This window comes from Prionailurus viverrinus, chromosome D1 (assembly GCF_022837055.1).
Source record: "Prionailurus viverrinus isolate Anna chromosome D1, UM_Priviv_1.0, whole genome shotgun sequence".
Classification (NCBI taxonomy): domain Eukaryota; kingdom Metazoa; phylum Chordata; class Mammalia; order Carnivora; family Felidae; genus Prionailurus; species Prionailurus viverrinus.
Genome location: NC_062570.1, coordinates 55,113,089 through 55,129,781, shown reverse-complemented (window position 1 = coordinate 55,129,781; position 16,693 = coordinate 55,113,089). Strand labels below are relative to the sequence as shown.

Genomic DNA, 16,693 nt, shown 5'->3' with positions numbered 1-16,693 from the left:
TTTCATCAAAATAAAAAGGCAACCTATTGAAAGGGAGAAAATATTTGCAAAACATATACCTGATTAAGGAGTTAATATCCAGTACACACAAAGAACTCATACAATTCAAAAGCAAATAAATAATCCAATTATAAATGGGCAGAGGATCTAAACAGACATTTTTCCAAAGAGGACATAGAGATCAGCAGGTACCTTTTAAGGTGCATAGAAGTTATAGTAAAGGGAATACAGTCAATGGTATTGTAATAGCATCGTATGGTGACAGATGGTAGCTATACTTGCAGTGAGCACATCATACAGAATTGTCAAGTCACTATATTGTACACTTGAAACTAATGTGTGTCAACTATACATCGATAAAACAAACAAACAAACAAAAAAACCCAGTGGAGAGAACAAAAGAGGAATATGGGACAAGATGGAGGGAAATATGTTAATATGAATGTAGGGGCTATTAATGCAAAATTGTATATAGGCATGGAAGAGGATTGGTCCAGTTCACATCCCACTGTGCTCCAATCCTGGTTCCATTCTTGTGAAGAATAAGCTCATCCAGAGATGAACATCTCATATACGATGAATATGTTAAAGAAATGCTTGAGTTGTTTAGGATAGAGAAGAGAATATTTAGGGGAATGATGGCTGTCTTCAGTTGTCCTTCACTGTATGAGGTGCTAGATGGCAGAACCAAGACCAGTGAGTAAAAGTCACAGGGAAGGCAGGTTTCAGCTTATTATAATAAAGAGCTCTTAAAAACTTAGAGCTCTATAAATAGGGAAAGACTGAAACATAAAACTGTACGTGCCCACCACTTGAAGTTTCAATCAGAAATTAGAAGACCACCTGGAAAGATTATTTAAAAATATGTTTACCGTGTAGAGAACTGGAACAGTTGGCCCCAAGGTCCCTTCTGACTCTGTGAGTCTACATCTTTAAATGGGATTCTGCTGAGACTACTAGATACTAACCCCCCACACATACCTCTCCTTTTATAGGTAAGTAGGCTCCACCTATTCTCTGTGTACACTACTAATGAAACTTTTTCCCTAAGAGAAAGATTAGAAGTCTACTACAATACTTTTTCTTTATTATTTTACAGTTTATGAACAGTATTTACATGAGATTCTCCCATTTGCCCCTCAAAACAGTCTCATGAAATGGGTACAGCCATAGTTTGCTTGCTCTCTCTCTCTCTCTCTCTCACACACACACACACACACGCACACACACACGCGTGCACACGCGCACACATAGAAGCACATATGTGCACATGCACAAAGAATGAATACACACAAATTCATACACAGACCCATGCTAAAATACATGCATGAGGTAAATTTCAACCTTTATTGTGATAATAACTGATGCTTATCAAATGTAATTGGTTATTTTAAAGGTCAATCCAAATGAAATCTGAATAAGCTCCATCTGATTGTCAATTTTCTGGTTTTAATATTATATAATAGTTTTACAAGATGTTAATACTGGGTGAAGCTAGGTAAATGTTGCATGGGACCTCCTTGTAGTTTCTGTTCAACTTCCTGTGAATCTATAATCATTTTCTAATAATTTTCCAAATAAAGTCCAAAAAATCAAACTAAAGTATGATATCACACTGGTACTCATGAGAGAAAGAGCAGGTAGGGAAGAGGAAGGCATGAGTGTTGATACATAGGCACATGTACCCCAATGTTTATGGCAGCACTTTCAACAACAGCCAAATTATGGAAACAGCCTAAATGTCCACAACTGATGAATGGATAAAGAAGATGTGGTTTATATATACAATGGAATACTACTTGGCAATGAGAAAGAATGAAATCTGGCCATTTGCAGCAACATGGATGGAACTGGTGAGTATTATGCTAAGCGAAATAAGTCAGTCAGAGAAAGACAGACATCATATGTTTTCACTCATATGTGGATCTTGAGAAACTTAACAGAAGACCATGGGGGAGGGTAAGGGGAAAAATAGTTACAAACAGAGAGGGAGGGAGGCAAACCATAAGAGACTGTTGGATAATGAAAACAAACTGAGGGTTGATGGAGGGTGGGGGAGAAGGAAAAGTGGGGGATGGGCACTGAGGAGGACACTTGTTGGGATGAGCACTGGGTGTTAAATTATATTTTTAAAAAAAAATTTTTTTTTTAACATTTATTTATTTTTGAGACAGAGAGAGACAGAGCATGAACGGGGGAGGGGCAGAGAGAGAGGGAGACACAGAATCGGAAGCAGGCTCCAGGCTCCGAGCCATCAGCCCAGAGCCTGACGCGGGGCTCGAACCCACGGACCGCGAGATCCTGACCTGAGCCGAAGTCGGACGCTCAACTGACTGAGCCACCCAGGCGCCCCTAAATTATATTTTTTAAAAAAAGAGGAAGGCAGAAGACAGAAAGATAAACTAAAAGCACAAGAACTTTAAAAATAAGTCATAGTGAAAACGGGCCTAAAAGATTTTAAAAATAAACAAGTGGGACTACATCAAACTAAAAAGCTTCTGCACAGCAAAGGAAACCATCAACAAAATGAAAAGGCAACCTACCACAAGAAAGAAAATATTTGCAAATCATACATCTGATTAAGCAGTTAATACCCAAAATATTTAAAGAACTCCTACAGTGCTATTGCTGGGTCACAGGGTAGGTCTATTTTTAATTTTCTGAGGAACCTCCACACTGCTTTCCAGAGCGGCTGCACCAATTTGCATTCCCACCAATAGCCAAATTATGGAAAGAGCCTAAATGTCCATCAACTGATGAATGGATAAAGAAATTGTGGTTTATATACACAATGGAATATTACGTGGCAATGAGAAAAAATGAAATATGGCCTTTTGTAGCAACGTGGATGGAACTGGAGAGTGTGATGCTAAGTGAAATAAGCCATACAGAGAAAGACAGATACCATATGGTTTCACTCTTATGTGGATCCTGAGAAACTTCACAGGAACCCATGGGGGAAGGGAAGGAAAAAAAAAAAAAGAGGTTAGAGTGGGAGAGAGCCAAAGCATAAGAGACTGTTAAAAACTGAGAACAAACTGAGGGTTGATGGGGGGGTGGGAGGGAGGAGAGGGTGGGTGATGGGTATTGAGGAGGGCACCTTTTGGGATGAGCGCTGGGTGTTGTATGGAAACCAATTTGACAATAAATTTCATATATTAAAAAAAAAAAAAGAACTCCTACAACTCAATAGCAAATAAACAACCCAGTTTAAAAATGGGCAGAGGATCTGAACAGACATTTTTCCAAAGAAGACATTCAGGCGAAAACTACACCACTAATCATCAGGGAAATGCAAATCAAAACCACAATGAGCTATCACTTGACAACTGTTAGAATGGCTATTACCAAGAAGCCAAGAAATAACAAATGTTAGTGAGGATGTGGAGAAAGGAGAACCTTTGTGCACTGTTGGTATGAATGTAAACTGGTGCAGCCACTATAGAAAACAGTATGGAGGTTCCTCAAAAAATTTTAAATGAAACCAACCATATGACCTACCAATTCCACTTTGGGGTATTTATCCAAAGAAAATAAAAACACTAAGTCAAGAAGATATATGCACCCCCACATGCAATGCAGCATTATTCATAATAGCCAAATATGAAAACAACCTAAGTGTCCATCAATGTATTAATAAAGAAAAATGTGGTATATATATATATATATATATATATATATATATATATATATACACACACACAATGGAGTATTATTCACCCATTAAAAAAGAATAAAATCTTGCTACTTGCAACAACATGGATAGACCTTGAGGGTATTTATGCTAAGTGAAGTAAGTCACAGAAAGATGAATACTATATGGTCTCATTTATATGTGTAATCTTAAAACAAAACAAAACAAAACAAAACAAAAAACAAAAAACAGCCTCATAGATACAGAGAACAGATTGGTGGCTGCCAGAGGCAGAGCATGGTAGGTAGGCAAAATGGGTGAAGGGAGTCAAGAGGTACAAATTCCAGTTATAAAATAAATGAGTCATGGGGATATACAGCATGGTAACTATAGTTAATAATACTGTATTGTATATTTGACAATTGCTAAGAGAGTAAATCTTAAAAGTTCTCATCATAAGAAAAAAATATTTGCAACTATGACAGATGTTAACTAGACTTATGTGGTGATCATTTTGCAAGATATACAACTATGAAATAACTGTACATCTAAAACTAATATAATGTTGAGCATCAATTATACCTCAAAAAAAAGTGTTGGTGAGGATGTAGAGAAAAGAGAACCTTGTGTACTATTGGTGGGGATATAAATTGGTACAGTTAACTGTGGAAAACAGTATGAAGGTTCCTCAAAAAATTAAGAATAGAGAGCCACCTAGGTGGCTCAGTCAGTTAAGTGTCTGACTTTGGCTCCGGTCATGATCTCACAGTTCTCAAGTTCAAGCCCCACACTGGGCTCTGTGCTAACAGCTGAGAGCCTGGAGCCTGCTTCAGATTCTGTCTCCCTCTCTCTCTTCCCTTCTCCGACTTGCGCTCTGTCTCTCTCTCTCTCTCTCTCTCTCTCTCTCTCTCTCAAAAATAAATTTAAAAAAACATTAAAATTTTTTTAAAATTAAGAATAGAGCTACCATATGATCCAGTGATTCCACTCCTGGGTATTTATCCAAAAGAAATGAAAACACTAACTTGAAAAGATATATAACCCCCATATTCATTGCAGTGTTATTTACAATAGCCAAGACATGGAAACAATCTAAGTGTCTACTGGTGGATGAATGGAGAAAGAATATGTGGTGTGTGTGTGTGTGTGTGTGTGTGTGTGTGTGTGTGTGTGTGGACAGTCAGACAGACAGATAGATATTATTTAGCCATAAAAAAAGAGGAAATCTTGTCATTGTGACAACCTGGATGGTCCTTGAGGGCATTATGCTAAGTGAATAAGTCAGACAGAGAAAGACAAATACCATATGTTTTCATTTATATGAAATCTTAACAACAACAACAAAAAATCCTAAACTAAATGTACAGATACAGAAAACAGATTGGTGATTTCCAGAGACAGGGGGTGAGGGTGAAGGTGGACAAAAAGGTGCAAACTTCCAGTTATATATATATAAAATCTTGATGTAATGTACAGCATAGGGACTGTAATTAATGATACTATATATTTGAAAGTTATTAAGAGACTATATCTTAAATGTTTCCATTACAAAAAAAATTTTTTAATTTAAGCTAGTTTAAATTTAAACTAGAATTTTTAATGATGGGTTAAACAATGTATGTTAACTAAATTTAATATGGTGGTCATTTTGCATATATACAAATATCAAATCATAATATTGTACATCTGAAACTAATAAAATGTTATATGTCAATTATATCTCATTAAAAAATTTTTTTAACTGGGGAAAATTTTCTAAGTACAAGAAATGAAACATTTTTGTATTCCAAGTGCTTTTTAATAACTTAGAACTGATCCATAAATAAAGACAGCATGTAAACTGATAAAAAAAACTCACTAAAGATCCCACAAAATAATAGGCAAGGGAAGAAAACTAAAAAGACTATAAATTAAACTAGTTTTAACACTTAATCAATGATTAAATTAAAACAAAACAAATTCTATATAGAAAATTAATAAAAATTATTCAAAATAAGAATAGCTAGTGCTGTCAATGGCAGGTTAAAATAGAAACTCTCATATACTTCTGTTATGAATAACAATCACTACCACCTTTTGAGAAAGTACTTCAGCAATAGGCATAATGAATTTTACAAGTGTCTATTCTTCTTGACTTAGTGATGCTGCTTGCTTAGAACTCTATTCTAAGATCTAAGTCAGAATAAAAAGCTTTCTCTGCACTCTTATTTTATAAAAAAACAAGAAAATTGGAAACACTCCTAATGCACAACAATAAAAAGTGGTTAAGTATATTATAGCATCTTCATGTCATGAAATATTTTAAAATCATCTTAAATGATATTCTGTTCTTGGGGCACGTGGGTGGCTCAGTCGGTTGAGCTTCCGACTTCGGCTCAGGTCATGATCTCACGGTCAGTGAATTCAAGCCCCGTGTCGGGCTCTGTGCTGACAGCTCAGAGCCTGGAGCCTGTTTCAGATTCTGTGTCTCCCTCTCTCTCTGCCCCTCCCCCACTCATACTCTGTTTCTCTCTCTGTCTCAAAAATAAATTAACATTAAAAAAAATTTTTTAATTTTCAGTTTTTAATAATTAGTCAAAATATAATTGTAAGTGAAAAGGCAAAACAAAATTATATATACGTATGGTATGAGCACAATAATATAAAAATAAGCGTAGAAAAAAAGGCTGGAAAATATACCAAGAAGTGACTGTCACTCAAGAATAAGACTAAACCAATTTTTATATTTTCTAATTTTCTGCGTTTGAAACAAACCATATTTTACTTCTACAAAGGTAAAACTAAACAGTATTCCATTTTTTTAAAAAGCCTCATATCCAAACATATACCCCTTTCTCCCCGAAATACCAAATAATGGGTAAGATTTGCAACCATCAAGCCAGAGAAACTGGAAGAGCTGGGAGGAGTCCAGGATGAAGAGTTTGGCCATGAAAGGGTACCAAGAAGGACCTGCTACTGTGTTCAGAGTTCTAGGAAGCTCCCTAAGGGCAGAAGGAAGAGGCAGAGGCCAAAGGTAAGGCAGAGACATGAGGGTTGGTGAACAGAGATCATGAAGACCAACTAGTGTAGGCATCAACAACCCAGACAAAAGACTGAGGAACAAGGTGTCAGGGAATCATCTGAATAAATACTGGGGATACTGGAAAAACAGAGAAAGCTTCCCACTGAGCCAGATTTGGTCTAAATATGAGAGTGAGCCCAGGTGGAAGGTAAACATAGTAAGTGAGAGTGTTGAGCATTCTTCCTCCATCCCAACATTAGGCATCTTATCCACCTGCTGTGCAAAGCCCAATTTTGTCCACCCTCTCTCTTATGCCACCAGATCTTTTCAGCCTGAGATTCAATTCTGGTGGCCAGCAAACAAAAGAGCCTCTACCCAAATGAAAATACAAAACATGAAACTCACCAGTCAAAGCCAAAGTATTCATTTGACGTCTCTATCCACACGAACAGCAAAACCACAGACAAGAGAAATGAAATAATCAGAAATGGGAAAAATATCTTCTCTTTCTGGGAAGATAAAGAAAGAAGTATAAATTAGATCCATTTATCCATGTCACCTCACCAATATCTGTATATACTTGTCAAAGGTCTGTATAGTTGTAGCGCATTACCCTCTGGAGGCTGGAGTGACCACTGTATTCTCTTTACCCCTGTGGAATTTTATATAAGCCTATTTCTAACATTTATTAGTTAACTGCAATTACATGCTTATATGTTTGTATTTGGTGAGACAGTTTCTTCTTTGAGGGAAAGGAACTTCTGTTACACACCTCTACCCTGCCAATATCTAGCATAGTTCCTTAAATGTCACTGTTTCTTAACAACCATCTTGCATTTATCCACCTCTTCATCTACCAAGTTTGTTTGGTAACTCATTCATTGAGTAATTCATTCACTCATCATTCATTGGTTCATTTAGTCACTTATCTACCCAAACTAGGGGGATAGAGGACAGGTTAGGAAACAAGGCTTTTTTTGAGTCGCTTCTTTGTGCCAGTACAATGCTAGAAATTTCACAAACTACTTTCATTTGCTTAAAATTTCAATAACAGCCATATAAGTTGGGTATTGTTAATCTCACTTTGCAGAAGAGCTAAAACTCAGAGAGGTAAAGTAATTGACTTAAGGTCACACACCCAAAAAGTGGCAGGGTCACTGCCTAGATCTCTGAGCCTAAAGCCAGGATGGAGGATATCCTTACGGAGGAGGTGTTCAAACAGCTTTGAAGGCAACCCCTACAGTGAAAGTCACATCACAAACCAGCCATACCAGAGGTTGCCAAGCACCTCCTAGGAATATTAGGTTTGGGTTGCTATCTGAGTTATAATCTTAACATTTATGTATCATGTGAGTAAGAAATTTTGCCTTTAATCTGTAATCTTTAATCTGGACAAATTAATCTCTGCCCTGTCTATATTATGGTATTATTGTGAAAAGTAAAAATAAAGAAATTAAATGGAAAATGTAGAAACGATATTCTAAAAAGATGAGAGATATTACAGCTATCAACGTACACTTTCTAAGTTTAGGAGGATGAAGAGTACAGGATCTTTGCCTCAGGTCTTATATTCATTCTCTACTAAACCTTGTATGGACCTTTAAAAACATGTATCAGATAATGTCATTCCCCTGCTCAAAATGCGCCAGAGCAAACTGCCTGACGTGGCCCATGAGATCCTCCATGGAGGATCCTGTCCACCCCTGACCTTATCCCTTGTCCACCCTGACCTCATCCCATTCTGTACACTCTATTTCTGAACTCCAGCTACAGTGGCTTTCTTTTTGTCTCCAGAACATGACCAAATTTGTTTCCACCTCAAGAGCTTCATACCTTCTGGCCCTTTTGCCTGGAAAACTTTTGCCCCCAGATGTATACGTGGCTAACTCTCCCTCTCTATTCAGGACATAGCTCACATGACACATTTTCAAAGAGGTCTTCTCTAAACATTCTCCCATCCCAGGTTCTAACACATTTTCCTATTTATTATCTTCAAAGCTCTTATCACCACCTGAAATCATCTTTCTTCATTTATTGTCTATTAACTAACTCATCCCCCTAGATTGTAAGCTGCAGGAGGGCTGAGGCCTTAGTTGTCTTATTCACTGTAGCACATAGTAAGTGTTCCACAAACTTGTTTTTATTGAATAAATCCATTTCCTTATAATAGATTCTCACTGTTGCCACTCTTGCTCAATCATTTTCAAAGGCTCCCCATAGTTTACAAGAGAAAGTTCAAACACTTCAGCTTGACACAAAGATGTTTCATAATCTGGTCAAAATATTCCTTTCCAACCCTGCTTACCATTGTTTTACATGTCCCTAATCAACACTGGAAATTTGTTTTTCCCTAAACACACCACTGTGCTTCTCTATCCCTTGATGTCTGACCACCTCATTCTCTTTACCCACAATCCCTTGTACCAATATTTCTGTATGTGAAAGATCAGTTCCACAAGTCCATGGCTCCAAGGAAAGTAATAAAATAGCTAACATTTATTGAGTGCTAATTTTGTGCCAAGCACAATTCTAAGTGTTTCCCACATATTACCTCTTCCATCCCCACAACAAATCCCATTGGTGGGTACTGTTATTACCATCTCCAATATTCTAATGAGGAATCTAAAGCACCAGATGTCAAGTAACTTGCCGAAGGTAACACAGTGGTAAAGCTCTAATTTGGAGATAGTCAGTGGTGAAGACAGGTAGTCTTTTCCCAAAACAAAAGATTTTAGGGTTTTTTTTCATTGTTCTTTTAATTTTTTAAAAATGTTTATTTATTTTTGAAGGACAGAGAGATAGAGTGCGAGCAGGGGAGGGACAGAGAGAGAGGGAGACACAGAATCCAAAGCAGGCTCCAGGCTCTGAGCTGTCAGCACAGAGCATGATGCTGGGCTTGAATCCATGAACCGTGAGATCATGACCGGAGCCAAAGTCAGATGCTTAACTGGCTGAGCTACCCAGAAGCCCCAAGATTTTAGTTCTTATGCTATATGCTCTACTCCTTCCTCTGAGCAGAATGGAGCCTTGAGAATTATATAGGGATGCTAGGAATTATCTAGTTCAATTCCATAGCAGTAAGGAGGCTCAGAGATCTCCCATAACCAGCCCAAGGGCAGAGTTGGAAATAGTACCCAAACCTTCTCCCAGGCTCTAGTCCAGAGATTTTTCTATTATACCACACTGCCTCAAATGTCACCCTTCCCCTGAAGCTTCCCTTTCTCTTTCTTTTACTACACAGTAACTCTCATATAACTTACTACCTCATCCCTAAGTAATAAATATCTGTTGAATCAATTTTCTCTTCTCCATTTTATCATCACTACTCTAATCCAGACCACCAACATCTCTTACCTTAAATACTGCTATTGCTTTCTCTTTGAAGGCAAAGATGTCTCCCTCCCTATTTTGTACTTTCCGATGCATTCTCCACATGATCAAATAATTGTTCCAAAACATAGATCAGGCAACATTAGCTTAAAATCATTAGGGATTCTTTATCCCCTACATGGCAGAGGTCAAATTCTTCAAACCACACAACATCTGTCCCATCTCCCTCTCCAGCTTTGTTTCCCATCATTTCTCCATTTGTATCCTCTGTTCCACCTAAAATAAACCGTATACCAATGCCCCTTGACTCCTCCAATACCATTTCTTCTGCCATTCCCTAATCCTTACTTACCCAATTCTTAATCTCCTTCTAAATAAAGTTTCACCTTCTATATAAACTTTTCAGCCCTTTCCTTGGGACATGGAAGCATGTATGCATACACACATACATGATACTCAGTATTTTTTAATTTTTTTAATGTTTATTTTTGAGACAGAGAGAATGAGAACGAGCGGGGGAGGGGCAGAGAGAGAGGGAGACACACAATCCGAAGCAGGCTTCAGGTTCTGAGCTGTCAGCACAGAGCCCAACATGGGGCTTGAACCCACGAGATGTGAGATCATAACCTGAGCCAAAGTCGGGACACTTAACTGTGCCATAACCGACTGAGCCACCCAGGCACCCTGATACTCTCAGTATTTTGAGACTGCATGTATGCTTGTCTTTTCTGCCAATAGACCATGAATTACTTGACAGCAGGAACCGTATCTAAGGTATTTCTGTTATTCCCAGTCACTAGTATATAAATTAGTGCTTAGAAGCTATAAGCTAGTATAATATCTGGGAAGGAAAGATAGAGGAGACAGAAGAACACTTCTAATCTAGGCAAGCCTCCCGTTTCTACCCCTTTCCTAATATGTGCTCCCTATATATTAGGCATAAGAAATTAGTAATCTAACTGTTCACAATCTCAGACCCTAGGTGGGCCATGTCTACAAGTGCATGAAGGCACATGATATGGCCCTCCTCTTATCACTTCAGCGTGCTCATCATTTTGTCTCTTATATCAAAGAGCCCACCAAAGAGTGCTAGCAGACAGCTTAGAGTTTAAAGAAAGAGGTCCTCAGAGCACCTGGGTGGCTCATTCAGTTAAGCATCCAGCTCTTGATTTGGGCTCAGGTAATGATCCAGGGTCATGGGATCAAGCCCTGCATCGGGCTCCATGCTGAGTGTGGAGCCTGCTTAAGATTCTCTCTCTCTCTCTCTCTCCCTCTCCCTCTCCCTCTCTCTCTCTCTCCTCCTCTGCCCCTCTCCCCTATTCACATGCGCTCTCTCTCTCTCTCTCTCTCTCAAATAAAATAAATAAATAAATAAATAAATAGGCCCTCAATAAGGCTAGGCCACATGCCACCATTCAGCCTTACTGAAGTTTTTCATTAGGGAAAATCAGGCATTAGCCTGACCAATAATAAAGGACTACCTTGTTTCCCACTTGCTGTTCTCCCCTCCCCCATTAAGCATAGCTCCTTTGGGAAACTCGCAATGAAGAAAGAATTAAAGATTTAGGCATTCCTGTAATTCCTAGTCAAAAACATCTAATTGTATCTAAACTTCATTTTTTCTTAAAGCTCGCTAAATGGATAAAAGCAAAAACAAATGAATGATATAAAAGAGGTTGTAAGAAAAAGGAGAAGTAAAGAACAAAAGTGAAAGAGGAAGAAAACAAGCATACGTTTCTGTAGGGTTAACTTTGGCTCCAGAATTGTGGCAGGCTTTTCGTCAAAGAACTAGAGCCCTATTATGCCCAGTCCTGGAGAATCTAATGAGCACTCATGGGGCCAGGGACCAGCCCATGTTCCCTACATCTGAGAAAGTATGGCCCAGCTCCTTCCCATCTCTCTGTACCCAAGAGCAGCAGCAGGGTCCAGGTCTAGATTTTTTCTCCTGCTTGATCTGCCACTCGCAGGTGTAGCAACCAGTAATTAAGGTGATATAGCATTGTCGGCTGCAGGTGCATATGATCCATGGATTATGCTTTTTCAGACTTCTTTCCTGCTGGCTCCCAGGCTCAATCCTGTTGGCCTTTTTAAGCATGGTTCACCCTTCTTCTGCAATGACAAATAAAACACAATTAGGATTTTCAAATGTTTCCTACCTCACTGTTCTATAGAAAATTACATCAAAAATAGATAAATTTTAAAAGTTTATAATCTAGGATAATGTACTGGAGTTGGTACAGATGAGTAGAGCTTCACCCTACCTTTCCCACTAATTTGTTGAGTATTTAATGCAGTCATGTACCATTCGAAGTTTAGTTTTCTCATCTCTAAAATGGGACCGTAATCTCTGTCCTAGACAACTAATAAATGCTAAAAGCATCAAATTAGGTAACATACACAAATGTGTTTTGTCAACTGTAATATGCTTTTGAAATAACTTGAGAACTTAAGAGGCATGGGTGAGGTATGTGAAAAATTTAATCGACCACTAAGTGACTCAGATATACAGCTGCCTGCCCCTCCTCTCCCCTATGGAATTAGTCAGGGATAGCCTCAATTTAAATGATGGAATATCAAAATAGGAATAGCTGAAATAAGACAAGTTTATTTTTTCTTTGGCCAACAAAAATGCTTCAACTGTTATGTGGTATTTGGCTTCACAATGTTATTAGGAACCCTTACATCTTCCAACCTGCTATTCCACTACAGCACAGGGCTTCCTTCTCAGGGTCCAAAATGGTTGCTCAAGCTACATCTATCAACTAGGAGAAAGGAAGAAGAACGAAGAAGGATGCTCCCCCTTATTTTAAGGACACTTACAGAAGTTGAACATGACATTTCAGGGGGTTTCGAAAGAAAAGAAAAAAGAAAAGAAAAGAAAAGAAAAGAAAAGAGGAAAGAAGAAAGATATTGAGGGATGTCTTGTTGTCTCTACTGAATTTTCTCACCCTACTGTGATAGGGTTATAGACTTTAAGAGAATGTGTGGAATTAGGGGGAAAATAAAAGTATTTAAAAATAAAAAACCAAGTCTTAAAGGGCCCAATCCCAGGAGACTACTGTCTCCTGATCCTAGAGACTATTGTCTCTGTCCCTGAAAACTTTCTGTAGTGCTCCACTGTGTTTTTCTGTGAAAAGCAATGTTGTAGTTAAGAGCGTTATAGTTCAGAGTGCATAGTCTGAATGGACTGAGTAACCCTTCCACCTTAAGTACCAAAAAAACTGGGGTAAATATGAAAGAACAGTCTTCTCACAGTTGACAACAGGCAGTGAAGGACAGCAATCCTTGAGAGAGAAGAAACAAAGGAAGTGAGTATCGTAAATGCCCCCTTTACAATCTGGCTAGTTTCCAGGATGAAGCAGTGGGCGTGAGAATGTAGGTGGATCCTGGCAGTATCCCTGAACTGAGTGGGCAGAAATGGAAGTCTGGTGAGGTAAAAGATCCCCCTCCATGTTTTTCTCTGATTCTCCAACTGAATACTAATCAGTACCTGCTTATGAAGAAATTACCCGAAGCAAGGGACAGAACCTCACAAAAGGAGGTGGTTACACAATCTTTATAACTCACAAAAGGCTGGGAATAGTTGACGTTTCCACCAGAGGAGAAAACCTTCTAATACACAAGGCACTATGAAGCATACTTGGAAGGGTACTGCCTCAATAGCGGGAAACAATTAGGCCTTATTTTATTAATGGCTACTATGGCCTGACTAAACAAAGCTTAGAGGTGAGCTTCAAAAGAATCAAAATGTTTCCAAGTAACTTGGCTATGGTGTGAAACAAAGATCAGAATTTAAAAAACCAAATACAAGAAGTAGCCAACAAAATTCTTAATGCCCACAATTCAATCAAAATTTACCAGGAATATGAAAAAGTAAGAGAATGTACCCATATGGAGGGAAAAAAAGAGCCAAGCAACAACTCAGAAAGGTCTTAGATGATAGAATTAGTAGGGAAGGACAACAAACATTTTTACAACTGTATTTAATACATTCAAGACAGTAGAGGAAAACAAGCATGTAAGATATTTTTAAAAGACGTAACGTGAACTTCTAGGGATGAAAGATCTAATATCTAGGATGAAAATATACTGCAAGGATTAACAGCAGATTAGACACTCCAAAAGAAAAGGTTAGAGAACTTGAGAATTTCTTTTAAATGAAGAGATCAACTGTGAGCTGCAGAACAACTATAAGCAGTCTGATATAAATGTGCCTGGAGTCCCTGAAAAAAAGGAAAAGAGAAAGCAAGGGATAAACACAACAGCTGAAGAATTAATGGCAGAAATTTCCAAATTTGATAAAAACTATAAACCTATAGACCCAAGAAGCACAACAAACCTCAAGGAGAAGGCACATACAGCAAACCACAAGACACAGCATAATCAAGATGTTTAAAAACACTACTAAAGAGGGGCGCCTGGGTGGCGCAGTCGGTTAAGCGTCCGACTTCGGCCAGGTCACGATCTCGCGGTCTGTGAGCTCGAGCCCCGCGTCAGGCTCTGGGCTGATGGCTCAGAGCCTGGAGCCTGTTTCCGATTCTGTGTCTCCCTCTCTCTCTGCCCCTCCCCCGTTCATGCTCTGTCTCTCTTTGTCCCAAAAATAAATAAACGTTGAAAAAAAATTAAAAAAAAAAAAAACAAAAAACACTACTAAAGAGAAAAATCTCTCAATTAGCCAGAGGAAAAAAACATATTACATGTAGAGGAACAAAGATAAGAATGACTTTTTGACATTTTTTCAACAAAAATAATTTCTTGTTGCAAACAGTATAGGCCAGAAGACAGTGGAGCAACACCTAACCAAACAAAGCATGTTAAGCTAGAATTCAGCACTTAGCATAAACAGTCTTAAAAAAACGAAAGGGAAATAAATACCTTTTCAGATATTCAAAACTGGAACTAGAAGAATGAATCACCAGCTGACGTATACTACAAAAAATGTTAAAGCCATACAGTATAAAGGAAAAAGGTACCAGGTGAAAATGCACATTTACATAAAGAAATGAGGTGCACCGGAAATACTAAATATATGGGTGATATAAAATAATATTTTTCTTATTTACAAAATTACTTCAGAAGATAATTGAGGCAAAAACAATAATGATTAACACTGCAGCTTGTAACAATTATAGAAATAAAATGTACGACAACAATGGTTCAAAGGCCAGGAGAAGGGAAATTAAAGTGTAGTGTTATTCAATTCTCATACTATTCCATACATCACAAAGTAACCTCTGGGAAAAGGTGTATGTATATAATAAGTTAACAAAGAAGATAAATTGAAATCATAAATATGGATCAATCAAAAAGAAAGCAAGAAAAAGGTGAAAAAGGAACAGAGAACAGGAGAACAAATAGAAAGCAAGTAGTAAATGCCAAATTTAAACTTAAATATACCAGTAATTCCTACACAGGTAAACAGACTAAATGCTCCAATTAAAAGAAGACATTAAAAATTGTCTAACCAGGGGCACCTGGGTGGCTCAGTTGGTTGGTCGTCCAACTTGATTTCAACTCAGGTCGTGATCTTATGGTCATGGGATCGAGCCCTGCATCAGGCTCTGTGCTGAGCATGGAACCTGCTTGGGATTCTCTCTCTCCTCTCTCTGCCCCTACCCAATTCATGTATGTATACTCTCTCCTTCTCTCTCAAAATAAATAAATAAGAATTTAAAAAGATTGCTAACTGGATTAAAATAACAGAGCCCAATCATATGTTCCTTATAAGAGTTTACTTTATTGATACAGAAGATAAAAGAATGGAAAAATATATACCTTGTATATATATCAATGTCCCCTTACCAGGATATTGCCATGTACCAACCAAAGACAAAACCCCAGTCACATGTAACAATAAGTATTTACTGCTCACACATCTAAGCTGATCAGCTATGTGTTCTGCTGATCTAGAATGGCCTCACCAAGTATGACTGGGGTAACTTGGCTCCCCTCCATGTGTCACTCAACCAGGTTGGCCTGAGTATATTCTCATGGTGGTGGAAGCTGTCCAAGAAAGTAAGTCCTAACATGCAAGCCCATTTCAAGCCTCTGCTTCAAAGGATGTCCTCAAGTCAAAGTCAGAAAGAGAGTAGGTCAACTCATAGGATGAGGGTACTGTAAAGTTACAAGGCAAAGAGTATGAACACAAAGGGTGTAACTAAAGGAAGGGTAACAAGTGGAGCCAAATAATACAATCTACCTCACTAGTTACCAGCAGATCAAAAGACCTTGAGGCAAAAGCATTACTAGAGACAAAGAAGGACATTTCATAATGAAGAAAAATGACTTGAAAAATAATTTTCAATTTATAGGCACCCAATCACATGGTCTCTAAAAGAGAAATGGAGAAATCCACAATCATGGTGGGAAATTTAGCATACTTCTCTCAATAAAAAATATAATAAGCAGACAAAGAAGTTTATAAGGATATGAAGATTTTAACAACTTGATTAACAAACTAATCTTAATGTTTATAGAACACTATACTCAATGACTGCAGAATGTACATTATTTTCAATGTGAAATGAAACATTTATTGAAAGTCATATATTGAACCACACAACTGTTTTTAATAAGCTTCTAAGAACTGAAATCTTAAGAGTATATTTTCTGACTATAGTGCAATTCAGCCAGAAATCAATAAGCAAAAGAAAAGTAGAAAAATCCACATTAGGGAATTAAACACTATATTTGTAAAAACCCATGGGTCAAAAGAAAACAATCACAAT

General features: G+C 37.9%; 1 protein-coding gene across 5 annotated transcripts in view; it reads right to left on the bottom strand.

The window, feature by feature from the left end:
* Positions 1-16,693, bottom strand: part of GDPD4 (glycerophosphodiester phosphodiesterase domain containing 4) — a 184,080-nt gene that overhangs the window by 153,484 nt on the left and 13,903 nt on the right. For 4 of the 5 annotated variants that reach the window (XM_047878460.1, XM_047878458.1, XM_047878461.1 and 1 more), the window contains exons 2-3: positions 11,872-12,074; positions 7,041-7,144 (exon numbers count right to left, since the gene is read on the bottom strand). In XM_047878460.1, coding sequence (XP_047734416.1) covers positions 7,041-7,144; positions 11,872-12,060 — 293 coding nt within the window. In that variant the 5' untranslated portion in view covers positions 12,061-12,074. Of the gene's footprint in view, positions 1-7,040; positions 7,145-11,871; positions 12,075-16,693 lie in introns of those variants that run through there. The other variant, XM_047878462.1, reaches the window with a different exon arrangement.